This window comes from Rhinatrema bivittatum, chromosome 4 (genome assembly GCF_901001135.1).
Source record: "Rhinatrema bivittatum chromosome 4, aRhiBiv1.1, whole genome shotgun sequence".
NCBI classification, from domain to species: domain Eukaryota; kingdom Metazoa; phylum Chordata; class Amphibia; order Gymnophiona; family Rhinatrematidae; genus Rhinatrema; species Rhinatrema bivittatum.
The window spans coordinates 229,458,542-229,486,441 of record NC_042618.1 but is presented as its reverse complement, the minus strand read 5'-3'; the positions used below and the strand labels follow the sequence as shown (position 1 = coordinate 229,486,441).

At 45.4% G+C, this 27,900-nt stretch overlaps 1 protein-coding gene across 3 annotated transcripts in view; it reads right to left on the bottom strand.

Moving 5' to 3' along the window:
* The window catches only part of BID (BH3 interacting domain death agonist), a 110,557-nt gene that overhangs the window by 36,415 nt on the left and 46,242 nt on the right, over nt 1-27,900 (bottom strand). For all 3 annotated transcript variants that reach the window (XM_029599842.1, XM_029599844.1, XM_029599843.1), the window contains exon 4: nt 12,953-13,092. In XM_029599842.1, coding sequence (XP_029455702.1) covers nt 12,953-13,092 — 140 coding nt within the window. The remainder of the gene's footprint in view (nt 1-12,952; nt 13,093-27,900) is intronic.

Below are 27,900 nucleotides of genomic sequence, written 5' to 3'. Positions count from 1 at the left end.
TGTATATACTGGTATAAAATTTCTGGTCACTAGCTCAATGAGTCCAGCGCCACTGCTGCAGGACACTGATGTCAGGAGGCAATGGGCACTTCTCTCAAACACTTCTGCTCCCTCCACTTATTAAGAAGTCAAGGGGGCAGACACACGAACTTATAGGTCAATCCAGTAAAGTGTGGCCGCGTTTACCCCGCTCCTAACCCGCTTTCTACTCACTTTCCGGCCGCGTTAGCCCTTCCTGCGATCCACAATCCCCTTTAACCTACTCTTACCGCGTCCTTAAATCCCCGGGTAACCCCTTCCACACATGGCATGTATATTACATGTAAACGAATTAGCTATTCCCTACCATCCAGTAACGCGTGTCTGTGAAGCGTTAGGCCCGCCACCCAGGTTACTGTATAGGCGCTGTATACAGTAAAATGGGTTGCGCGGGCCTAACTCTTCACGGACACTTCTTATTCGCAGCTTGCATTTGCAAGCTATTTACATACAGGATCGAGCGGTAGGTGAGCTGGACTGTGCGTGCGGCAACCGCAGGTGCGCCGCGCACTAACGCAGCTCTTCCTACCACTTGTTACTGGATTGACCTGTTAATGAGCGAAGATGCCCAAGCAAAGAATGGGTAAGAGGGGAAAAAAGATCTAGGAAAGTAAGCAGGGCATTGAATGTTTCCTGAGATAAATCACAGTGGCAGACATTACCATACATACAGATGTGCAACAACAAGGAAAGCTTTCTCTCTAATTCTTAACCTTACCCAGTTAAGTGGCATATAGCTGTACAAAAGAAGAACTAATGCTTATGTGGCCACTCCACCTCTTAAGGGCCGATGCAATACCGTGCTAATCCCCTTACGCAATAAGGGAATTAGCACCTCTACAACGCACGTCCAACGTGGAGTGAGTCTAATAGTGCTAATCACATGCTATTAGCAATCACTCCCGATGCTAAAAAAAAAAAAAAAAAAAGTGTGTCTAGGACGCACATTTAGCGATCAGAAACTAACGCCTGCCTGGAGCAGGCATTAAATTGCTGAGCGCTCCTTAAACCAGTACAGAAAAGCAGAAAAAACAGCTTTTCTGTACTGTCTCCTACTTAATATCATTGCGATTTGTTTAAACAAATTTTAAACAAAAAAAAGTTTAAAAAAAAAAAACGGCAGTCAGGTGCATCCGTTTCCTGAACCCCCGGCTGTGCGGTGTTTAGAAAAACCGACAGATAAACTCTGCGTTGGTTTTCCTAACCGGCGGTGGGCAGACACACTCGGGCTCTCCTTGCTAAAGCGACCCCCCCTAATTTAAATACTGCATTGCACCCCCATGGGAGCACCTGGGGGCGCGTTAAGAAAGCGGGATCTGACTGTTCAGCACCCGCTTTCTGCGCCAAAGTATTGCATCAGCCCCTTAGAGTGATCAATCTGGAGAAATTCAGTCTTACCTGATAATTTCCTTTGCTTGAATCCTGCTATATCAATCCAAACGAGTAGTTTTCTCCCCCTCCTAGCAGATGGAGACAGAGAACACAACTTTTTTCCATGATATCATCACTAATAGTTATGATGGCACAGCTCCAGCAAAAGCCAGTATTCATCTGTCAAAGTCATGGAAGAAGAAGAAAAAAATCTTACAGATTCAAACTCAAACAGCATGTACATAATTTTAAATGATACTTTCAAACTTTTCTTGGATATATGAAGAGAAGGAGAGTAAGCAAAAAGTAAAAAACTCTGGTTGCCTCCATTTCTATAAACCAAGGTACACTGCTTTGAAGACTGCACAGGCCAAACTTCCTGAGAGGATCCTGGACTGGTGTAGCAGGATTCAAGGAATGGAAATTATAAAATTAAACTAAATTTCTCCTTCCTTACCTTGATACACCAGTCCAGACGTGTGGAAAGTACCCAAGCCCAATTAATCTGGAAGGGAAAAAATTCGGGTTGCCCTAAAAGCACCAGTTCTAAAGGCTGTGTCCTCTTTTGCATGAACATCCTGTGTGAAATATTTATGTAAGGAAGACCAAGTGACCTCCTTACAAATATCTTTCAGGAGAAGAGTGGAAGCTATGCCCAAGAAGAAATTGGAGCTTTCACAGAGTTTGCCCAAAGGACCTTTGGGGGCTATCAATCTTTCAATAAATAAGCTGAATCAAAGGCAGGAGGAGGAGGAGCAGGCGCCACCGGATCACCCTTGAAATGAGGGGGGATCGGTGCCCAGCACAGAGGGGAGCGCCTCGGACTCCCGGATTCGACTGAGGCCTGAGTCTCTGCGTAGCCACTTCAGGGGCAACACAGCCAATGCTGGTGCCGTCCTGGAACTGGAGCCATGCCCAGATGGCGACCAATGACTGCTTTCTCAATCTCTGGTGCTCGGTCTGGTCTCTGCCCAGCGCTGAGGAGGGTGAATATGTTCTGGAGTGGGAGGACACCATCCAAGCTCGATCTCCGGCGTACCCCTCCAAAGGGGGAGCCTGAGCAGGGGTGGACACTGAGGATTCAGTGTCCATAAGTTCCCCTCGACCGCGTGGTGTTGACGTGCCGGACGCCAGCGTGAAGGGCCATGACTTCTTGGGCCCAAAAAGTTTCTCCATTTTATCTAAACATGTCCGACCACCCTTAGGAGTCATCTGGTCACAAAAACGACAACCGTGGACATCATGTGATGCCCCCAGGCAAAGAATGCAGACTTCATGCGGATCAGTCAAAAGACATGGTCCGTGGGCACTGGGGGCATCACTTTGCCTGGCACACTGAGCATGCCCAGCATTCCACTATCTGCATGGCCATACGGGGACCCCTTCAGTCTCTTTCTTTCCGCAGTGCAGTTGCCTCGCGGTGGTGGGGCTCTGCTCTGTCTTCAGAGCTCTTCATTGTTCTTTTTGCAATATTTTCGCTGCCGTCGCATGGGGTCCCCCCTAGTCAGTGGGGCAGCACGATAAGTTTTTACCTTCTTTGCTGTTGGTTCCGGGGATTTTTTGGCATCTGTGTTCGCGAACACAGATGCTCAGTGTGCCAGGTAAAGTTCAAGAAACTTTGACAGACGTTTGCTATGCCCGGCTCCATCTGATGATATCACACATGTGTGAGGACTACCATCCTGCTTGTCCTAGGAGAATCCGTGATTCGGGAACACATCAGCTTTCAGAGTCAACAGCTGTTTTAATGTCACTTCCACTTATACCCTCTTCTGAGGGGAGTTGCAGGAATAGACTATGAAGGCATCCAGAGGAATGCAAAGAAATTCTAGAGCATACCCATCCCAAATCACTTCGAGAACCCATTGATCCGAAGTAATCTGGACCCACCTGTGATAAAAACGGGATAGGCAACCACCTATCTCCTGCACCACCAAGTGAGCCTGCAAACCTTCATTGGAAAGGCCAAAGGACTCCACCTATGGAGCCCGCTTCCTTCTGAGATCCTTGGGGGCGAAAGGACTGAGACCTGTGGAAGGGATGGGATCTCTGAGAAGAACCTTCCCTATAAAGCCAAAAACACCGGTAGTCTCAAGAGCAGCCAGTCACCTTAAAAGACAGGGCAATGGGTGTCTTGTCCTCTGACAAAATAGAGGAACCTAGGTCTCTCCCCATTTACATGCCATTTTTTCCAATGCCAAATAAAAGCAAGCTTTGAAGGGCAGCTTAGTAAGATTGGACTTTGAAACACTATCTGCGGACCAGCTGCACAGCCACAAAAACTGAAGCAGCTCCCCTAGCACCTGTGCATACTAAATCACAGCCCGCATCAGCCAAGGCGGCCTGTGGTTCTATTAAAAGTCCAAGCTAGAACCCTGCGCCACCAGATTCTTGACAAAGGCGCAAGTAGCCCAAGCTTCCAAGGTGCAACAAAAAGCAATTTGCAAGTTCAACGTAAGAACATAAATTGCCACGCTGGGTCAGACCAAGGGTCCATCAAGCCCAGCATCCTGTTTCCAACAGAGGCCAAATCAGGCCACAAGAACCTAGCAAGTACCCAAACACCAAGAAGATCCCATGCTACTGATGCAATTAATAGTAGTGACTATTACCTAAGTAAACTTGATTAATAGCAGTTAATGGATTTCTCCTCCAAGAACTTATCCAAACCTTTTTTGAACCCAGCTACACTAACTGCACTAACCACATCCTCTGGCAACAAATTCCAGAGCTTAATTGTGCGTTGAGTGAAAAAGAATTTTCTCCGATTAGTCTTAAATGTGTTACTTGCTAACTTCTTGGAATGCCCCCTAGTCCTTCTATTATCCATAAGTGTAAATAACCAATTCACATCTACTCGTTCAAGACCTCTCATGATCTTAAAGACCTCTATCATATCTCCCCTCAGCCATCTCTTCTCCAAGCTGAACAGCCCTAACCTCCTTCAGCCTTTCCTCATAGGGGAGCTCTTCCATTCCCCTTATTTTGGTAGCCATTCTCTGTACCTTCTCCATCGCAACTATATCTTTTTTTAGATGCGGTGACCAGAACTATACACAGTATTCAAGGTGCGATTTCACCATGGAGCGATACAGAGGCATTATGACATTTCCTGTTTTATTAACCATTCCCTTCCTAATAATTCCTAACATTGTTTGCTTTTTTGACTGCTGCAGCACACTGAGCCGACGATTTCAAAGTATTATCCACTATGATGCTTAGATCTTTTTCCTGGGTGGTAGCTCCTAATATGGAACCTAACATCATGTAACTACAGCAAGGGTTATTTTTCCCTATATGCAACATCTTGCACTTGTCCACATTAAATTTCATCTGCCATTTGGATGCCCAGTTTTGCAAGGTCCTCCTGTAATGTATCATAATCTGCTTGGGATTTAACTACTCTGAATAATTTTGTATTATCTGCAAATTTGATAACCTTGCTCGTCGTATTCCTTTCCAGATCATTTATAAATATATTGAAAAGCACCAGTCCAAGTACAGATCCCTGAGACACTCCACTGTTTACCCTTTTCAACTGAGAAAATTGACCATTTAATCCTACTCTGTTTCCTGTCTTTTAACCAGTTTGTAAGCCACGAAAGGACATCGCCTCCTATCTCATGATTTTTTAGTTTTCTTAGAAGCCTCTCATGAGGGACTTTGTCAAATGCCTTCTGAAAATCCAAATACACTACATCCACTGGTTCACCTTTATCCACATGTTTTATTAACCCCCTTCAAAAAAATGAAGCCTCAAAGGCTTGCTTTAGAATAGCCTCAATCCTCCTATTCTGAGCATCCTTTAGTGCTGCACCTCCCCTCTACCGGCATGGTGGTATGTTTTGTGACAGAACGGACTAAAGCATCCACCCTAAGGAAATGCAACAGTTCTCTAGCATGTGACTCCAAGGGTATAAACCCACAAAGACATGTCCCCCTTTAAGAGATGCCTCTGGTGCTCTCCATTCCAGATCAATTGACTTCTGGATTGCTTCCAGGAGCAAAATGAAACAAGAAGCCTTGCTCAGGGTAACCAAATTAGGATCCTTCTTCTGCATCCCCAAGAAGTCAGGCCCAGTGAATCAGAGGGTCTTCAAGGTCTGAGAGATCAAACCCAATAACTCATTTCTTTGGAAATAAACGGAGTTCTATATGGCTCCAACTCTGGGGAAATGTCCCCTTCCTCACCAGGAGAGCCACCCTCAATATAACTGGCATCATCATAATCCACATGAATTAAGCTCTTTCAGACTGCACTGCGCCATGGTGCTTGACCATGGAGACAGGCAGAGGAGCACTCAGAGCGCATGGAACTAACTTAGTAGAAAGAGCTGATTCAGAAGACTGGCCCTGTAAAAATGTCTGCAATCCCTAGCAGAATTCTACCCAGGACCTGTCCTCCATTCCAGGCCCCATAGGCCCGAACCGACGTCTTGAGAGCTAGTGTCCCCTGAGGAATTGACCTGTGGATCAATCAAGGGAGGGCACACCCCTGCCATGTTTCCCTTAGTCCCAATCCACTCAGACTGAGGAAATAGACCTTTGCCAGCAAAGACAAAAGGAAGAAAGTCTCCTTGAGTATCCAGGCTGCATCCAGAAGCAGCTGTGGGCATGTAGAATTGTTATCCACATAAGCAAGGAGCAGCTTCAGTTTTTGAATGTAATATGAAAGTACTGCACCACATAAAACTCGCACACAGAAAAGCAAGCATCAAGCATGGAACTTTAGAACACTTTTTTTCCAAAACTGTCCAATAGTTTAGGGTCTTCTTTCAATAGAGTGTTGGAAACTATCCTTGCTTTCTTTGCTTGTTTTAATGTAGATTCTACCACAACCAATCAGTGAGGCAGCTATACCACCCAAACCACAGTTTTCTGAACGCTATATTTTAGCTTTAATTTCCTGGCTACTGTTGCATTGGATTAAGATGTCAGCCAACTCTGAGCCCCGATTTTTATGATCTAGGATACTGATATGCAGCCATTAGGGAAAAAGCATAGGACTGCTTCTACAGGCAAGTCCAAAAAGCAAAGCACATTCAAGCACCATGGTCTGAATTATCAAGGCGGTTGCTCAACCCATAAAAATGTTGCTAGCAGTAATTTGTTTATGGGTTTTACAGTTGCTTGATTTTGACTGTAAATATTACTATCTTTAACATGATGCTTGGGGTAACCTGCACAGAGTGGCAGTTACTACCATTAAGAAACTTGTTGGGTAGACAGGATGGATTATTTGGTCTTTTTCTGCCATCATTACTACGTTAAATTGAATTTTCAAATATTCTCATCTGCAACTCTTGCAGGATCAAATGGATCAGAATGGCTGCAGGGTCCACAGAGGTGCCTAATATCTGAAGAAGGACAAAGACTTCCGCACGAGGATCATTGATCTTGTGGACTTCTAGCACAATACCCAACTTGGAATAAGAGAGATTCTCAGGTGGAGACAAATGTTCCAGAAGCTCACAGGAGGCTGGAAGGTATTTTCATATATCCTTCCTCTGATCAGAGGGGAAAAGGGACACTGATCCAGGATCCCAATGATGATGTGGATGACTGATGAGGTCCTTGGCGGGGAGCATGCCTGGTGGATATCCTCTGACTGACTCTGCTGCAAGAGAGAGCAGAGAATTTGGCGTACCTCTCAGAATAGCAATACAAGGGACTCCTCCATGAGGAAGCAAGTCTGATATTCTGGAAAGGAGAGGTTGAAGAGTGACCTCTTTGTCCTTAGTCGCCAGGGAGTAAAGAAAGACTTCACCAAGTCTGTCACTTGGTTCAAAGTCTGCCGTGCTCTCTGGTTAGGCAATTAAGTGTGTGAAGGGGGTGGGGGGAAGAGTTTGAAATGAATGGGTTAGAGCAGATGGGTTCTGGCATGTCAAGATATAGGCCTTGCTCCAGGAACTTTGAGGATAATATCAACCTGGAAATAAGTGGAACATATTTCACTCAGCTCCAGGCAGGCATTCTCAGAGATCTCATGAAAAAAATTTCATTGGTAGCACTGATGCTCTGTGTTTTGACAGTGTAGATCCTTGACCAGGGGCTTGAGGGAGGAAGCAGAGTTTAGGCTCGATGCATCAAGTGCTCTGGAAAACAATGCGTTGATGGCTCCAGGGTTTGATGCTTCTTTGGCACTGGTCGCGCCAATAGCTCAGAGGAGTAGCATTTATCTTTTTTGTAGGCCCAGAGCCCTGAAAAGTATGTGAAGGGCTTGTTAATGCCCGAGAATGGTGCTTTTTATACTTGCTCAACCCCAGGATGGAGGGGCCCAAAGCCTGCTCCAACAATAGGGGAGGGCTTGCTCAAGGAGTTCCTGCTCAGCTCAGCAGCCAGGGAGCCCCAAAGCTCTGGACATCAGAGAGCGGGAACATCCGGCCACAGTGGTAGTAGCTAGACAGGTAATGATTCAATCATAGGCTCCGATAACATAATTGTGTCCATCAGTAATGGACATTTTCCTGCACATATGCAGTCCTTGAAGCTGCTGATGGGGGCCTCTTCATTCTAGATATGTCTGTGGAATTTTTTTTTAAGCACTGAAAATGTAATGTTTGGGGGCATGCCGAAAATGAGAGATAGGATACATGTCTGTGCTAATGCTCGGATGAAAAAAAGACAATAGGGGAGGGCTTGCTCAAAAGGCAATACTAGAATGGGAAGACCTGCACATGCTCAGTAGAGCAAAAACGATAGGAGATAAGGACAGAAGGATCTGTTTGGTACTGTCATGATGTCACTCACTCATAGTAACATAGTAATGACGGCAGATAAAGACCAGATGGTCCGTCCAGTCTGCCAAGCAATTTGCTTATAATAGTAACTACCACTCCAAGCATTTGTCAAGGCTAAAATCAGCCTTACTAGTCAATAGAGAACCTTTGATTCCAGGTGTCTGTCTGCTCATAATAGCTGCCGCCATTGCATTGTTGGAGAGAACCTGGACTGACATTTTGTTTACAAAAACAACAAGAGAAGCAGAAGAGGAAATGCAGTAAAATCAATCTGAAGGCACTGGTTTCTAGCCTGTTGATGACCAAAGCCCTCATGCAACCTGATAGTGGGCTCCTTACCCTAATAATATTTAATCTGTTTTGAGGAGCACCCACTGAGAAGGTTCTAGACTCATCCTCATCAACTTGTTCAATGGCATCGACACCCAAGAGAGGTTATGCATGGATTATGGATTACAAACTGGTTAAAAGACAGGAAACAGAGAGTAGGATTAAATGGTCAATTTTCTCAGTGGAAAGCCTCAAGGATTTGTACTTGGACCGGTGCTTTTCAATATATATATATATATATATATATATATATATATATATATATATATATATATATATATATGATCTGGAAAGGAATAAGACTAGTGAGGTTATCAAATTTGCGGATGATACAAAATTATTCAGAGTAGTTAAATCACAAGCAGACTGTGATACATTATAGGAGGACCTTGCAAGACTGGAAGATTGGGCAAGATTGGACAAGTGCAAGGTGTTGCATATAGGGAAAAATAACCCTTGCTGTAGTTACACGATGTTAGGTTCCATATTAGGAGCTACCACCCAGGAAAAAGATCTAGGCATCATAGTGGATAATACTTTAAACTCGTCGGCTCAGTGTGCTGCAGCAGTCAAAAAAGCAAATAGAATGTTAAGAATTATTAGGAAGGGAATGGTTAATAAAACGGAAAATGTCAAAATGCCTCTGTAATCACTCCATGGTGAGACCGCACCTTGAATACTGTGTACAATTCTGGTCGCCGCATCTCAAAAAAGATATAGTTGCGATGAAGAAGGTACAGAGAAGGGCAACCAAAATAATAAAGGGGATGGAACAGCTCCCCTATGAAGAAAGGCTGAAGAGGTTAGGGCTGTTCAGCTTGGAGAAGAGACGGCTGAGGGGGGATATGATAGAGGTCTTTAAGATCATTAGAGGTCTTGAACGAATAGATGTGACTCGGTTATTTACACTTTCGAATAATAGAAGGACTAGGGGGCATTCCATGAAGTTAGCAAGTAACACATTTAAGATTAATCGTAGAAATTTCTTTTTCACTCAACGCACAATAAAGCTCTGGAATTTGTTGCCAGAGGATGTGGTTAGTGCAGTTAGTGTAGCTGGGTTCAAAAAAGGTTTGGATAAGTTCTTGGAGGAGAAGTCCATTAATGCTATTAATCAATTTTACTTAGGGAATAGCCACTGCTATTAATTGCATCAGTAGCATGGGTTCTTCTTAGTGTTTGGGTAATTGCCAGGTTCTTGTGGCCTGGCTTTGGCCTCTGTTGGAAACAGGATGCTGGGCTTGATGGACCCTTGGTCTGACCCAGCATGGCAATTTCTTATGTTCTTATGACCCTGGGAGAGGAAGACAAACATCATAGTTCTGAGTGAGGGGGAGGGTCAGCGAGATAGATGGAAAAAAACTGCAGAGAACACATATGGATCCTGGCCCATTGAACCAAATCTAAGGTGGCTGCCATGAAGCCCAAGAGTCGTGGCTAACTCTAAGCTTTGGAAGACCTCAGTGCAAAAAAATATATCTACATAACACACAATCGGAACTACTTTTTCCTGAGTCAGATAGGTTTAGCTTGCTCTGGCATCAGAGACCCTGGTATTGCGGAGACTGGGAAGAAACAGCTTTGCAAAGTTGATTATCCAGCCCAACCTTTCTAAACTTGTACAATTCTGTTGGTCATCATAAAGGCCTTCCTGTAGTACTTGGTCCTATTAAGCAATTGCATGAACCATAATCCATTCCTTTCATAAAAAGAGAGAGCTACCACCTCTACTATTTACCTTGGAAAGGTTTTTGGAGCTGTGGCAAGCTCACAATGGGAGTGCCCTGAACTAAAAATACTTTACAAAATGGGAAAAGAAAACAAAACATGAAGGAACCCATGATGATCTTCCCAGATGGGAATATGGAAATAAGCCTCAAAGATTCTGAGAAGAGAGAAACTCACCCTGCCAGTCACTAATATGGATTGGAGAGTTTCTATAATGAAATGGGAAACGCAGACTGTTTACCACTTTCAATCTGAGGATGGATCTGTAGGAAACATCCTTCTTTAGAACCACAAAATACACTGAGGATTGACCATGCCTCTGAGCTTCATATAGGACTGGAAGCTCTGCTTTCAAGTGAGGAAGCAACTTCACAGCAGTAAGAACAGCCACCCTCCTGGCAGGTGAAATGTATGGAGAAAGAAAAACACACACACACACACACACACCATAAACAGAACTGACTTTCATTGGGTGGAACAGCTGGACACAGCAGATTCAGATGATTCAGTTCTTGGCCTTATGGCTACTTGAAAGGACTGATTTATTTTTCAGAAACCAAATCATATAGAAGTCGACTGCTTCCATGAGGTTTTGCTTTCCCTAGGTCCTTTACAAGCTTGTTTAATTCCTCCCAAAGACAATGGTTTCTCACTTGAAAATAAGCTTGCTCAGACAGGCTTTGAAGGAAGCATCTGCTGCTCAGTCCCATAGCCACAATAGCCTTCAAACGGTAACTGATGGGGCTTCAGAACTAGAAAAGATCCCAATAAAGTCATACAAGGTGTCCTCCAGGAAAGCAACTGCAGACCATCTGAGCTGCCCCCTGCCTTTCAGGGAGTTGCTGTATCCAGTGTAGGTGCCCAAGCTACATAGACATCACAGATAGTGGGAAAGACGTAGATGAAAAGGCATGTTTCAATAGCCATGTATAAGTCCTGGTGATCCCTGAGAGCTGTGCCTTCTATTACCAGAATAGTTGTTTTGCAGACACTCATCCCACAGCATCTGAAAAAAGGCATTGTGTGGCATCTGATGCAAAGAGAACAGTCTGGTGAAGCCTTAATACCTCTCTGAACTATGCTCAGGGCATTCCCACTTCATTAGCAGCATACCCTGCACTTCTGAATGAAGAGGAAACACTTTAGATGTACTATGGATTCCTTGCAGGATAGGATCCATACTGGAACCTTCACAACCTTAAAAAATGACATCCTAAGGAACATGATTACCTCAAATAGGAAAGAACTTTTTTTTTTTATGACAAATAGGCAAAAGATTGAGTCGCTCTCTCTTTCTTTGATGCCATCTGTCCCTCTTCTAAGGACTAACTATATCCACGTTATCCTTCAAGACAGAAAAAATGGGTGTACGCTCCCACAGCGTTCTCTGCTCCAAATACAGTTGTTGCTAATTAGGCTATTATTGCCACCCCAACTCCAGCAGCTGAAATGACTATGGCAGAGCCCTAACTCATAAAAGCTGTGGTCCCCCTTTCACCAGGCCTCTGTAAAACACACAACGCTTATTGTAAAATTCTGAAGAAAAATAAAAATTCTGAGGAGAAATCCCTAAAGAGAAAGGGTTGGAACCTGCATGGCTTCAGCACAAGCTCCCCCACATAAGAGAATACCATGGGCCTTTTCCCCCCAAGAACAAGAGGCCTCAATCTGGGAAAAGAAACAGGCAAGAATGACCCATGGGATACATATAAAATGGTGATTGTTCCTGCCAAAATGGCCACCTCTGAGGATAAAAGAAAACTAACAAAAAAAAAAGACTTCAACCCTGGACTCAACTACTGCTGAACTTGTGCTGTTGGATTCTGGGACAGTCGCAGGCTCCTCTGAAAAATCTTTGCTGCAAAAACAGGAAAGTAGAGGCCAGGATCGCAGCAAAAGTGCCAGCTCACAAAATCTCCAGTGCTCACTGGGCTCCATTACAACATGGTCAGAAGTTGTGCAGAAATACTGTAGGCTCGAAGAAAAGTAGAAGACAGATAGCTGTTGGGCCCACTCCTACACCAGCTCAAATATAGCTCCCAGTCCACTTGTTTCAGCAGAAGTGGCTGATCTCAACTTTCTCAATTTAAAAAAAAAAAAAAAAAAAAGCGCTCTAATAAGCCAAAGGGAGAAAGGGGGAAGACAACTTCAAACAGAAGCTCCTTCTGAGCCAAAACAAGTTTCCACCCACCCCTCTCTCTGGGGTTGGGAGTCTTAAACGGGGCTCGCTTAACTGGGAAGTGCCAGAAGCCTTGGTATGCAGTTTGCTGTCAATAAAGCAGAAAGTGTTAAATGCAGAACTGCCAAGGATTATCCACCAGGCCGGGTAAAAAGCCAAAGCCTGGGAGTCAAATTCCTACTGCACTAGACAAGTATGTCCTGCTATCTCCTGAAGACAAAATACTGATGTTTTGCTGGAGCTGCACTATGATAACCAATGATGATGTCATGGGAAAAAGGTTTGTCCTCTGTCTCCATCTGCTAGTAGGGAGAGAAAATCCACAAGGCAGGACTGGTGTAGCAAGAAAAGGAAATATACTTTTTTTGGCTAGTTTGGTTGGACTTGGAAATATCAGGATCCATACATACACCCCCCCCCCCTCCCCTAGATTTGCTTGGAGGCTGCCAAAAAGGAAGTAAAGTCACAGCATACTCTATACAGTCTCTTCTCTATAAACACTGCCAGTTCTATACATAAAAATTAAAAAAATTTTAAATATACTAATAAACATATCAGCCCTCACCTTTTCAGTCAGCTTGTCATCCAAAATCTGCTTGACTAAGCTGTCTATCACTTCCTGCTCGATCATGAAGTTTAGCCTGTCCCCAATTTCAGCCAGCTGATTTCCTATAACCCTGTATATATCCTCAGCAGAATCATCAGCTAATTGAACAAAAAAGTACAAAGGGAACAGGGAAAAAAAAAAAAAAAAAAAGATACGGACAAGACTTAGAACAGAACTATGTAAACTATATGCAGGGTAAATGAAGAAAAACATCCCTCTTTACAGAAAAGATTAGATCAGAATAGTACAGGCAACTATCACCACCTGTGAATATGATTCCACAGGAATTTTTGATTACTATAATATAGTTATTTTCTGCTGCCTTATCTATAGCTAGTGATTTCCTAGAAGGAATAATTAGAATTGCACCATAGGAAAAGAAAACTTATGTATGATGAAGACAACGACGTCATCATAGAAAAAAAAATATTTGTACATGTAACTTTTTCATACATATATTTTTCTTATAAAGTCTGTATCCATGCACATTATTACTGCCCATTAAACAAAAGTTTTATTCTCACAGTTCTTAAAAGAAAAATGTTTTCCCGTTACTATTAATAGGAAGGTCGTGCTTCATCATGCCCGGCATGACCATGTGTGCAAACCATACATTTGCATGGGGCAGTACGAGAGGCTGCGGGACCGCCGGCAGAGCCTAACACACTGGCGGCCGAAGGAGGAGACAGCCACAGGAAATCAACCTGCCGGCGGCTGAAAATAAGATGCCTGTATTCCCTTTATTTGCATGCGTACGAGCGGCCTTTTCCTGCGAGCGCACACAGCTTCCACGCCCCCCTACATCAGCAGGAAGGTTGGTGGGCCGTGGTGGAGCTCATCCCACCATGGCCCAATGACAACAGGAGGCCATGTGTGTGAGCTTGTATGTCTGAGTGAGTGAGTGAGAGCTTGTGTGTATGCCTATGTGTTTGTGTGTGACTGTCTGCGTGCCTGTGAGAGCTTGTGTGTCACATATAGGCTCTCACAGACATGCACGCGCAATGTATCTGTGAGGGAGAGGGAGCCTGTAGATGTGAGAGAGGGAGTGTCTGAGAATGTGTTATTGTGTATTAGTGTGAGAGAGAAGCCTATCTCCCCCAATCCACAACAATCTCAGGGTGACTGGAATTCAGAAGATCCCAGATATGGAGAGCAGCAGATTTTCTAATCATTAGTTTTAATTATTGCTGTAACTGGATGATTCTGTTCTTTTGAAATATTAAAAAAAAAAAATTTTTTTGGGGGGGGGCAGAACTTTTTATTATTGGATCTTTTTATTCTTCAGATGTTTTAAAATATTATGTTGGTGTTTGAGACATTTTGGATATTCAATTCATTAATTGGTTTGAAATATTTATTCTTTTTATGAATATGATTTTACTATTATGATTGTTTTATATTTCTTGATATTATTATTTAATGTTTTATGAAGAATGGTAATGTTTTGGTTTTTCCATTGCTGCTCTGCATTTAGAGGCTGGCTTATTGTGGGTTGTAGTTCAGTTCTTCTCAGCACATTTCTGTTTATACTTTCTGATCTTGTTATTCTGTATTTGGTGAGGGTCTCTGATCTGCATATATAACAGAGGTGAGGTATTGAGATGAGGTATATTGCTGGCATGTAATTTCTGTGTAGGGATCCATAGCAGCCTAGTTTCCTAATAAGAGTTTTATTGATGTTCTAGGGCCTGGTGTAATATGTGAATTGTTGCCTTTTTATAGATAAGATTGTTCGGGTTGTTTTGGTATGGGATGTTTGCTATATTGTAATGGTAATTCTGTTTATTCATGGCTTTCTGAGGGCCAAGATCACACCCAACACACATTACAAAACATCTAATTCCACAGGAGTTCCAAGTGGCTTTTGTGCAGTTTTCTGGTTGGCACCACAGGAGTGCATGAAATATAATATGCATGTTGTGTTATTTTTGCCTCAAAGTCTATACTTTTGAATGTTCTTTTTAATGAAAATTTGTTATAAAAAATGTGTGTGTTTGTGAAGGGTGTAGGGCTGTAAGATTTGCCTAGGATACCTAATACACTTCCCTATCCATGGGTTCTGGTTGGGGAGGGTGTCAGTTTTCAAAAAAATAGATTGCAGGAAGAAGCTTGGCTTTGATGGGCCTGGGTAGACACTAAATGAATTGGTGGTGGTGGTGGGAGCAGCACAGTAAAGTTTCACACAGGGCAACAAAAAAGCTAGCACCAACCCTGAGTTTCATAGATCTTTCAAAACTCATTAATGAAGTATAGTATGCAGAGCGACCTTCATTTTGAGGGTTTTTCTTCTCAAGCAAAAAACGGGAGAAAAATCAATCTAAAAATGGCTATACGAATATATAAATTGTATTTATAAAATGGTTCAGAAAAAAAACCAAACCCTCTGAAGTTTGTGATTTCTCAAACACAATGTGTCAAAAAAAGCATGGTTAACATATCATAAGCCACAGGCAAGGCAGCTCTAGCAAAAATCAATCACACTGGAAACCCAACTATGCCAGGGGATCAAACTTAACACACACAAAACCCCCAAAACATCCACACACACACACACAAAAATGCTTGGTGCCTATATTTAGGAAGATTTTCAGTTGAACTGAGGAGCTTAAATTTTTGGCTGAAAATTTACCTAAAGATTTTCTAGCTTTAGGAGGCTAAATTAGGTACCTAATACTGAAAATCAGTACTAAGTGCCTAACATTTTCCCTTCCCTAACTCCGCTCCTGTAACCACTTATATTTTAGGCTCTTACTGAAACTACACATCTAAATTTAGGAATTCAACCCTAATCAGTTTTCAAAGAGGTCAATTTAGGACTTAAAGTTAGGCATCTAAATATACCCTTTGAAAATTGGCTTTTAATTTTTAATTTTCTTTTGTAGCTCCTCCTCTCTCATTTTGATTCCTGCTCTGTCAGAACCAGGGCTGGGATCCCGACACAAAGAGCCTTCATTTGCAACTCTCTGGGGATTTCCCTCCTATTTTAAGAGGCACTCCTTCCCACTGCTCTTAAGCCTGATCATTGCAGCAAAGGTCCTGAAGCTGGGAGCCAGGCACCAGGATTTCACCCTTACCAAGGCCAATGACTCTCCCTCTCCCCTCCAAGATCTGTGGACATCGCCTTTAGAGCATCCCCAAGCTGTGTGGAAAACTTGATTTGGGAACTGAACCAGGAAGCTGCCGCATCACCTAGTAGGCCAGCCCAATTTTTTTTGTTTTGCTTTAGAAGGTTAAATCTGCAACAGTTCTTTTGATCTCAGAAAATGTTGTAAAACGCGAAGGCATACCTTTAGATTATGCATGAAAGGATATCAGCCCACTTTAGTCAAATAAAGCACTAAAGGCGTAATTTAATTTGCCGGCTCAAGTAAAAAACCGGGAGATATGGGCGTGGCTGGGCCGCAAGCTTTTCCAAAGGGCCGCAGCCACACGCGCATCTCCCAATATGCACAGAAGAACCGGCTTTGATTCAAGGGGCGGGCTGGGACAGCACCATTAGGCGCTGTTCCGGTGAAGCGTGCGCCGGCAGCCGGTCAGCACGTGCAAGTTACTGCTGCTCCGTAGAGGGTAGGTAACGAAACAAACAAAAAAAAAAAAAAGGTTAGCTAGAGGGGTTTAGAAAGTTCCCTCTTTTAGCAGCGGACTGGGAGGGAACTGGGGAAAGGCCTAGTCCATCGCCGCATGTTTCTTAAAAAAATCCCCCCCCCCCCCGCCCCGCACACACAAGTCAGCACACATGCACATATTATAAAATCGGCACGTCCATCTTTTAAAATTAACCTTTAAAGGATACATATTGAAATCTTCTAATATACACCCTGGCATATGTTATTAATATACTACAGAAAAAAAAAGAGAAAACACCCTTTTTTATTTGTATTTTTTTGTTTTGAAATACTTTTAAAAGATTAAAAAAAAAAAAAGGATAAAAAACAAACTTCACATAATCTTTTACACACTCCAGTTTATATGGTTGTGTGGTATAGGTTACCAAATTTCAATCCTTACTGGCAAAAACATCTTTATTATTTTAAAGTGATTTTGTATATGAGATTCCTCGTGCTTTCCCATGATTAATGTCCTCTTGTGTTCTAAAATCTTCTCACATAGAATAAAACACAATATAGATTTCCCAAATAAAATAGTCTTACATGACAAAGAAATGAAATGCTTTGCAGTTTCCCAGTTGGCAAAGATATGACACACCTGCTTGGTATCACAAGTATACTGACCTCGAAAAACATTGTATTAAAAAAATGGATGTACAAATGTTTTTATTGATAGACAACTATTGCAAACCACATATTTCCCCACATGGGGTCTAGCCCCAATCTGAAAGTTCTATTATTGCTGTTTCATAATCCACAGTGGAAATTCCCTTAGATTTTGTCCCCTGTTGTGTGTAAAGATGGGTTTTTCTTTGAATCCATCATGTATAATCAAAATGTTCCAATGCTATAAAATGATTTCCTGTTCTTCCTGGCTTTGTGATGTATAAGGACATAGACGGATTATTCTCCTTCCATTTCAGTTGCAGCAACAAATCCCTATTAGCATAAAGTGCTCTTTTAAGAGCATGTTTAATTATTTTATGTGGGTTCTCTTTTTTGATAAAAACGTTCCCGCATTTGCTCCACTTGTATTTTGTACATATCTAATGTTTGGGTACTTGCCAAGTACCCAAACATTAGATAAGTCACAAGCTACTATAGCTTATTAATTGCCGTGATAGCAGCTTATGGATTTTTTCCTCTAGGAACTTATCCAAAACCCATTTACACTAACTGCTGTAAACACATCCTCTCGCAATGAATTAACTATGAGTGAAAAAGAATTTTCTTTGATTTGTTTTAAATGTGCTACTTGCTAACTTCATGGAGTGCCTCCTGGTCCTTCTATTATCTGAGAGAGTAAATAACCGATTTACATTAACTTGTTCAAGTCCTTTCATGATTTTGTAGACTTCTACCATATCCCCCCCCCCCCCCCCCCCAGTAGTCTCTTCTCCAAACTGAACAGCCGTAACTTCTTTAGCCTTTACTCATAGGGTAAAGTGCCCCTTATTTTGGTCCCCCTTCTCTGCACTTTCTCCAGTGCAACTATATCTTTTTTGAGATGCGGAGACCAGAACTGCACACAGTATTCAACGTGAGGTCTCACTATGGAGTGACACAGAGGCATTATGACATCCTTTGTTTTATTTTCCACTCCCTTCCTAATAATTCCTGTTTGCTTTTTTGATCGCCAAAGCACACTGGGCAGACGATTTCAATGAATTATCCACTATGATGCATAGATCTCTTTCTTGGGTGGTAACTCCTAAGATAGAGCCTAACATGCTCTAACTACAGCAAGGGTTATTTTTCTCTATATGCATCACTTTGCATTTGTCCACATCAAATCTCATCTGCCATTTGGAAGCCCAATCTTCCAATCTCGCAAGGTCCTCCTGCAATTTAATCACAATCTGCTTGAGATTTAAGTACTCTGCATAATTTTGTGTCATCCGCAAATTTGATCACCTCACTCGTCGTACCCCTTTCCAGATCATTTATAAATATAATTAAAAGCACTGGTCGAAGTACAGATCCCTGAAGCATGCCACTATTTACCCTTTTCCACTGTGAAAACTGGTTATTTAATCCTACTCTCTGTTTCCCGTCTTTTAACCAACTTGCAAGCCACAAAAGGACATTGTCTCCTATTCCATGATTTTTTTAGTTTTCTTAGAAGCCTCTCATGCGGGACTTTGTCAAACGCCTTCTAAAAATCCAAATACACCATATCTACCGTTTCACCTCTGTCCACGTTTATTCACCTCTTCAAAAAAAAATGTAGATTTGTGAGGCAAGACTTCCCTTGGGTAAATCCATTTTGGCTGTGTCCCATCAAAGCATGTATCTAAATATTTTGTGATTTTATTTTTTATAACAGTTTCCATGATTTTTTCCCAGCACCGAAGTCACGCTCACCAGTCTATAGTTTCCTGGATCACTCCTGGATCCCTTTTTGAATATAGGGATTACATTGGCCATCTTCCAATCTTCAGGTACATCAGATGATTTTAATGATATGTTCCCCTTTGGAAGAATTTGAACCAAGCGCTGAAGTATAGAAATTGCCCCACCAGGATGATTTCCTGTTAGTGTTGAGAATGACTGCTAAAATGTAGAAGCAATTCTTTTTATCTGTAGGAAGAAAAAACTCAGAAGAAAAACAGGAATTCCCTGAAAAGCCATGGGGAATTATTAAATGAAGCAACTCGATTGAGACAGGGACCTTTTAAAATGGTTTTTAGCAAATTCTGTGATTAAAGTGAATATGGAGTTTATTGTTTGAGAAGTTATTTTCTGATACAATATGCTGTTTATAAGTTTTTCCTAGTATAATATGTGGAATGAAGAATATTAATTTGTAATTTTTATATTTTATATTTGTAGCGATGAACTCACCTCTGGATGAATTAAATCTTTCCTTTGGATCTTGATGAGGCAAAGAATGCCATAAGGTAAGTATCAATTTGTTACATTTCCCCTGGAGAAGTGTGGTCAAGATATAGAAGAGGTGCAAACAAAAGTGCAATGAGTGGATCAACATGGAGATAAAAGGCATTCATATAAAGTTTCCCCCGAGGAAGCCCAACCTGGGCGAAACAGAGGCCTTTGTAGGGAAATTGCAGAGTTTTTCTGTTTTCTCACCTACTGGGAAATAGTAAAGCATTTTATATTTTTGCCAACTTTTAAAGTGTTCATATTTTTGAGAGGGAAACTACAAAGCATTATGTGTCCTCAGCCAACTGGTAAACTGCAAAGCGTTTCACTTTTTTGCCATATGAGAGGATTTCATTTGGGAAATTATATATAGTGTTTTATTCTATATGAGATTTTAGAACACAAAAAGACATTAATTCATGGGAAAGCACAAGGATTCGCACATAAAATCACTTTAAAATAATAAAGTTGATTTTGTCAGTAAGGACTGAAATTTGGTGACCTATATAAACAGCCTCAAACTGGAGTGTGTGAAACATTATATAAACTGTTTTTTCATTCTTTTTAAAATAATCTTTAAAAAAATATTTCAAAATGAAAAAAAATAGAAGAAAAAAAAAAAAAAAGGAAAATTGGTTCTTACCTGCTAATTTTCATTCCTGTAGTACCACAGATCATTCCAGACTCCTGGGTTTATGTATCCGTGCCAGCAAATGGAGATAGAGAAAGTTTAACTGACACAGCTTGATAAGCACTACTGGTGCCACCTGCAGTTCCTCAGTATTGATATGTACCCAAGCACAAAAAAGGAAAATTAGTTCTTACCTGTTAATTTTCGTTCCTGTAGTACCACGGATCAGTCCAGACAGTGGGTTGAGCCTCCTTTCCAGCAGGTGGAGACAGACTAAAACTTGAAGGATGCCCTATATCAGGACAGAGCCTATCCTCTACCCCTTCAGTATAACGTTTGTCAAAGCATAAAACAAGAAACCCAAGAATAGGATCAAGCAAGTAACTATAAAGCTCAACGGAGCAAATATAGAATAATGTAGAAAAACATAATATACCTATACGCTCTTGCATCGACTTGGTATAAGAAAACGACCAAGGCTTCCAGTGTAATTGCTCAGTAATCTTGCACAAAGAAAAACTAGGATAATCTGCAAACCTGCAAGAAAACAAGCTTCGAGAGGACAGAAGACAGACAGGGAAGGGCGTCTGGACTGATCCGTGGTACTACAGGAACGAAAATTAACAGGTAAGAACTAATTTCCCTTTCCTGTACGTACCCGGATCAGTCCAGACAGTGGGATGTACCAAAGCTTCCCTAAACTGGGGGGGGGGGGGGGGGGGGGGGGGGGGGGGGGGGGGAGAGGACCGAGACAGTCCCGCTCGAAGCACTTGCCACCCAAAGCACATCCAGACTGTAGTGCCGAGCAAAAGTGTGCAGAGATGTCCAAGTGGCAGCCCTGCAAATCTCCTTCGGAGAGACAGATTGACTCTCCGCCCAAGAAGTAGCCTGAGAATGCAGAGAATGGGCCTTCAGACCCTCAGGAAGCGGACGACCTTGACAAAGATACGCCGAGGAAATGACTTCCTTCAACCACCGCGCAATCGTGGTCTTAGAAGCCTGTTTACCGCGGTTGGGACCACTCCAAAGGATGAAGAGATGGTCCGATACGCGGAAGTCATTGGTGACCTGGAGATAGCGAAGCAAGACTCGTTTTACATCTAGCCGACGGAGGTCGCCACCCGCCGTACCCGCAATCTCCTCCAGAGAGAACGCTGGGAGTTCAACCGACTGGTTGACATGAAAAGCGGAGACAACCTTAGGCAAGAAGGAAGGAACCATCCTGAGAGAAACCCCGGAATCCGAGAAACGCAAAAAGGGCTCCCGACAGGACAGCGCCTGAAGCTCGGAAATGCGGCGAGCAGAGGAAATAAAGACCAGAAAGACAGCTTTGAGAGTAAGATCCTTGAGCGTAGTGTGGCGAAGAGGCTCAAAGGGAGCCGCACAGAGAGCATGAAGGACTAGGTTGAGACTCCACGACGGACACGTGGCCCGAGAGGGAGGGCGGAGGTGTCTGACGCCCCTCAGGAAACGAATCGCGTCCAGGTGAGCCGCTAAGGCATGACCGTCCACCCGACCCAGGAGAGAGCCGAGCGCAGAGACTTGAATGCGTAGAGAACTGAAGGAGAGGTCCTTAGAGAGACCCTTCTGAAGAAAAGAAAGAACCAAAGGGATCGAGGCGGAGCGCCCCGGGACACCTGCCTCCGTACACACGGACTCAAAAACCTTCCAGATGCGCACATAGGCCAGAGAAGTCGACTGCTTCCGGGCTCGCAGTAGGGTAGAGATGACCTCCTCCCTATAAACTTTGCGCCTCAGGCGACGCCTTTCAAAAGCCAAGCCGCTAGACAGAAGCGATCGGCCTGGTCGAAAAATAGAGGACCCTGCCGGAGGAGACTAGGAAGATGCCCGAGGCGCAGGGGCCCGTCCACCACTAGATTGATGAGATCGCGAACCACGGCCTTCGCGGCCACTCGGGAGCAACGAGAATCACCGGACCCTGGTGGAGCTCGATTCTCCTGAGGATTTTCCCCACCAGAGGCCACGGGGGAAACACGTACAGAAGGACGTCCGCCAAGGCAAAGCCAGAGCATCCACGCCCTCTGCGCCGTGCTCCCTCCAGTGGCTGAAGAACTGATTGGCCTTGGCATTGCACAGAGTTGCCATGAGATAGAGGTGAGGGGGACCACACCTGTCCACTATCAGAGCCATGGCCGCGTCCGAGAGTTCCCACTCTCCCGGATCGAGCGACTGCCGGCTGAGGAAGTCGGCTTGAACATTGTCTTTGCCTGCGATGTGAGAGGCCGCAAGGCACTGTAGGTGACGCTCCGCCCAAGTGAGGAGACGGCTGGCTTCTAAGGCTACCAGGGGACTGCGAGTGCCCCCATGGCGATTGATGTAGGCGACTGTGGTGGAGTTGTCGGACAGGACTCGTACCGCCTTGCCGCGGACCAGGGGAAGGAACTCCTGAAGAGCCAGGCGGACCGCCAAAGTTTCCAGACGATTGATGTGCCAGCGTGACTGAGTCTGCGACCAAGTTCCCTGGGTGGACTGAGAAAGGCAGACCGCACCCCAGCCCAACAGGCTGGCGTCCGTGGTCACTATCTTCCACTGTGGAGCTTGAAGAGGCATCCCTTGCAGAAGATGAGGAAGAGACAGCCACCACTGTAATTCGTCAGCAGTAGAATCCAAAAACGGAAGGACTACGTGGAACTGCTCCGACACTGGCTGCCAATGGGACAGCAAAGCTTTCTGCAACGGACGCATATGAGCAAAGGCCCAGGGGACAAGGTCGATAGTAGAAGCCATGGATCCCAGGACTTTGAGATAATCCCAGGCTGTAGGAGAAGGTAGCGCAATCAGATTCCGGAGCTGATCGATCAGCTTGAGGGCGCGCGCCCATGGCAAGAAAAACCTTGCCTACTCGGGTGTCGAAGTGAGCTCCCAGAAATTCCAACTCCTGGGACGGCTGAAGCTTGCTCTTGGAAAAGTTCACTATCCACCCGAGGGAGGCAAGGAGCTCCAAGACGCGATCCACCGCCCGCTGGCAAGAGGTCTCTGACTTGGCCCGAATGAGCCAATCGTCCATTTAGGGATGGACGAGAATCCCCTCCCGGCGCAAGGCCGCCGCTACTACTACCATGACCTTCGTGAAGGTGCGAGGAGCGGTCGCGAGGCCGAAGGGGAGAGCTCGAAACTGGAAGTCCTGGTTGAGAATGTGGAATCGGAGATACTTCTGATAGTCGCGGTGAATGGGAATATGAAAATATGCTTCTGCAAGATCGAGGGAAGCAAGGAACTCTCCAGGACGGACCACCGCAATGACCGCCCGCAGGGTTTCCATGCGGAAGTGGGGGATCTTGAGGGCCCGATTGACCCTCTTGAGGTCCAGGATGGGGCGGAAGGACCTGTCCTTTTTGGGCACGATGAAGTAAATAGAATACTGGCTGGTGCCAAGCTCCCTCTCCGGGACTGGGACCAGCGCCCCCAGATCCAGAAGCTTGGAGAGAGTCTGGACCACCGCGTCCCTCTTGGCCCGTCCGCAAGGCGAAAAAAGAAAGAGATCTGGCAGTTCCCTGACGAGCTCGAAAGCGTACCTGTCTTTGATAATGTCGAGGACCCACTGATCCGACGTGATCTTGACCCATTCCTCGAAGAACAGGGAGAGGCGGCCGCTGAGGTAAGGGACCGAGGAATGGGTCAGCTGAACTTCATTGCGTGGCAGGTTTGGATGTGGCACGCACGGGCTGGCCCTCGCGAAAGGGCTGCCTGCCACGAAAGGACTGCGACCAGGACTGAGCACGAGCAGACCCCCTTGCAGAACCGCCCCGCCCCCGAGAAGTGAAGCGACACTGGCCCCTGAAGCGAGAGGACGCGAAGGATCGGGAAGACTTAAGGCAGTCCTCTGGAAGCTTATGGACCAGGTTGTCAGCCAAGGAGTCCATAAGCTTCTCGAGATCCTCGCCAAACAGCATCTTACCTTTGAAGGGCAGCGTGGCCAGCCGAGTCTTCGAGGACTGATCAGCCGACCAGTGGCATAGCCAAAGGAGCCTCCGGGCAGCGACTGCCGAAACCATCGCCTTCGCCTGCACATGGACCAGATCGTAGAGGGAGTCAGATACGTAGGCGGTTACCGCCTCCAGACGTTTGGCTAGTTCTGCCTCACCTGGCGGAAGATCCCGGGCGCAGAGTAACTGTTGAACCCACTGAAGGCCCGCCCGCATCATGAGGCTGCTACAGCAAGACGCTCGGACCCCGAGGGCCAGAAAGTCGATGTGCTTCAGGTGAGCCTCCAACTTACGATCTTGTGGATCCTTCAAAGCCGTGGAACCTTCCACCGGGATCGAGCTGTGCTTGGCCACCGCACAGACATAGGAATCTACCGAGGGATATCGCAGCAGCTCCAAGCCCTCTTCCAGGAGGGGATAGAGCTTATCCATCGCACGCCCCACCCGGAGCGAACCCTCAGGAGCCTCCCATTCCCGAAGGATAAGGAGCTTGAGCATGGGGTGGAAGGGAAAGGCCGAGGCCGGAGCCCCCCCAGAATTGGGTTCATATCCTTAGGGAGCGAGGCCATGAGATTATCCACGGAGGGACTTTCCAGACCCAGCTCCCGCAACACAAAGGGAAGGAGGGGCTCTAATTCCTCCTTACGAAGACGAAGGGCTCTGGGGTCATCCCCCTCTAGGGGGGGGCATCCACTGAATCCAAGGAAGCAGCGGGGTCCGAGGACCCGGGAGACACCGGGGGGGGGGCACCCCTGGGACCACCCGCACCCGAACTGGTCCCTGAGGCTCCGCAGCTGGTCCAGCGGTCAACGGCGCTGAGCGAGGGATTTTTGGTGGGGGGGGGGCTTTCGTCCTGCTCATGCAAGCTAGCTAAGATTTGTGCATGAGGACGACGAAATCCGCTGAAAAAGGGACCCTGGATTTGCCGGGTGGGGGGGAGAGGGAAGGTCAGGACCCCCCTCCTGGGAACCCGCGGGGGCCAAATCGGGGGTTAAATCAAAAAAAATCTGGCTCCCCCAGCCCCAGGGAGCACTGAAATCGGCACCGATGAAAAATCCAAGATGGCAGCTGTTCCCGGGCTCTGCCGACTCGGGAAAGGCCTGGCCATGCCCGGAGGAGTGGAGCCCCGGGCTAAATTTGCTTGTCCTGCCGAGGAGAGACCTTCCCCACCCGGCAGGCAAGCATTGCAGAGGCCCTGACGCAAAAAACATGAAGAAGGCAGCCCACAAGAAAGGCAGGCTTGCCTGCCGGGACATAGCTAAGCCGCGGCTGAAGGAAAAAAGCTGAAAAAAAGCTTGATTGACAGCCTGCACAGCAGGAGAGAGCAGGAGGGAAACCTGCTGCCTTCTGCTTGTCTGGCTGCCGGTTCTAGGCCTACTCTGACCAGAAAAAAAGGAAAAAAGCTGGTCAACTGCTGCCAATAAGTTAGAGGTAGGTGAGTACCTGCAACTTATTTAAAGTTTGAAACTAATGGTTTGTTTTTTGGGGTTTTTTTACTGAGCGCAGCAGCAGGTTCAAAACCCTCTCGGCAGCCAGATTGGGGGGGGGGGGGGGGGAATGAGGCCCAGAGAGTATCTGTCCCCACATCTGGAAGCGTCCACGGACTCAGGCTATGCAGGGAACCCCCTCCTGCAAAAGGGGCAAAGCCCCCCTGAGCCGGGCAAGAGCTGGGAGACGGCACAGTCACCCACACAGAAACAGGAAAAAGCACTAAAAAGAAGGCAAAAATTCCCTTCTAGTTTTTTTTTTTTGACAAGAAATACTTGCTTGAGCCTAGCAAAAGAAAGAAGAAAAAGGCTGACTAGCCTACATCAGAGAACCGAAGGGGAGATGCTGCACCTGCTGGAGACAGACGAATACTGAAGGGTTAGAGGATAGGCTCTGTCCTGATATAGGGCATCCTTCAAGTTTTAGTCTGTCTCCACCTGCTGGAAAGGAGGCTCAACCCACTGTCTGGACTGATCCGGGTACGTACAGGAACTCACTTGCAAAAACTTGAAAACACTTGTTAAAGTTCTGAAGAAAAATCTGCATAGCAAAAAGAGCACAGCTGAGCAGAAGACTGTCCACCTCCATCAAGTGGGTGGGTTCTGGAATGATCCATGGTAATACAGGAACGAACAATAGCAGGTAAGAACCATTTATCCTTTCCCTGTACTTACCCGGATCATTCCAGACTCCTGGGATGCAACAAAGCCCCATCGCCAGGGTGGGACCTGGAGAGTCCCGCTTGCAAAACACTCTCGCCAAAAGAATGAGTTTCTGGATCACAGACATCTAGGCGATAACGTCTCAAAAAAGTATGCAGTGACTTCCATGTAGCCGCCCGTCAAATCTCTTGTGGTGACACCAACCAAGCCTCTGCCCACGAGGCTGCTTGCGATAGAGTAGAATGAGCCCGTAAACCATCCGGCAGCTGGCAGCCCTTAAGAATATAGGCTGACCCAATAGCCTCCTTGAGCCACCTTGCAATGATAGCTTTGGAAGCCTGGAGCTCTTTCCTCACGCCGCTCCACAAAACAAATAGGTGATCAGATCTCCGAAAGGCATTGGTCACCTCCTGATATCTCAGTAAGGCCCTCCAAACGTCTGAGTTCCCTTGCATGAGGAGAAGCAGCATCCAAATTTGGAAAAGCTGGAAGTTCAACCATCTGATTAACATGAAAAGCTGAGACCACCTAGGGAAGGAAAGATGGAACCGTCCGTAAGGACACCCCCGAATCCGAAATCTGTAGGAACGGGTCCCTACAAGAAAGCCTGCAGCTCTGATATTCTCCGCATCAAACAAATGGCTACCATGAAAACAACCTTCAAGGTCAATCCTTGAAGGTCGCTCTACGAAGAGGCTCAAAAGGTGGTTCACACAAAGCTTGAAGGACCAGATTAAGATTCCAAGATGGACAGACCTTCCGTACCGGAGGACAAATTCTTGACCCCTCGAAGAAACCGTACAACATCAGCATGAGAGGACAAAGATATTCCATCAATCGTCCCTCACAAAGAGGTCAGAGCCACTACCTGAACTCAGAGAGAGTTAAATGCCAAGCCTTTGCCCAAGCCATCTTGCAGGAAGGATAAAATCTGGGGCACCGAAGCCCGCAAAGCAGCAACACCTTTGGCCACACACCAAGCCTCAAAAACCTTTCAGACTCTATCATAAGGCAATGAGGTAAAAGTGCGCTTCGCATGCAGAAGGGTAGTAATAACCGGCTCTGGGTAACCCCTGCGCCTTAAACGTCGCCTCTCAAAAGCAAGCCGCTAGACAGAAGCGATCTGCCTGATAGAAAAATATGGGACCTTGATGGAGCAGATGAGTGAGGTGATTGAACTGTATCAGACCGTCCACGGCCAAGTTGACGAGATCCGCAACCACAGGCAATGTAGCCACTCCAGTGCCACCAATACGACATCCCCCGGGTGCTCTCTATTCTGCGCAAAATCTTGCCCATCAGAGGCCACGGAGGAAACACAAAGTAGAACTCCCTGAGGCCAAGGAATCACTAGAGCAGACTGGCTCCGTAGTCTCAAATGCAGCTGAAAAATCGTGGCACTTTTGTACTGTAGCGAAACGCCATCAGAACTACATGTGGACAACCCCACTTCTCGCGAATGAGCTGCATCACCGACTCTGATAGTTCCCATTCGCCTGGATCTAGAAGACTACGACTTAGAAAATCCACCTGGATGTTCATGTTGCCCGCAATATGAGATGCTGCAATCTGGGTAAAGTGTGCCTCCGCCCAGATAATTAACTCCTGAGCCTCTAGAGCTACCATCCGGCTCTTGGTACTGCCTTGTCGATTGACATAAGCCATGGTCACCACATTGTCAGACAGA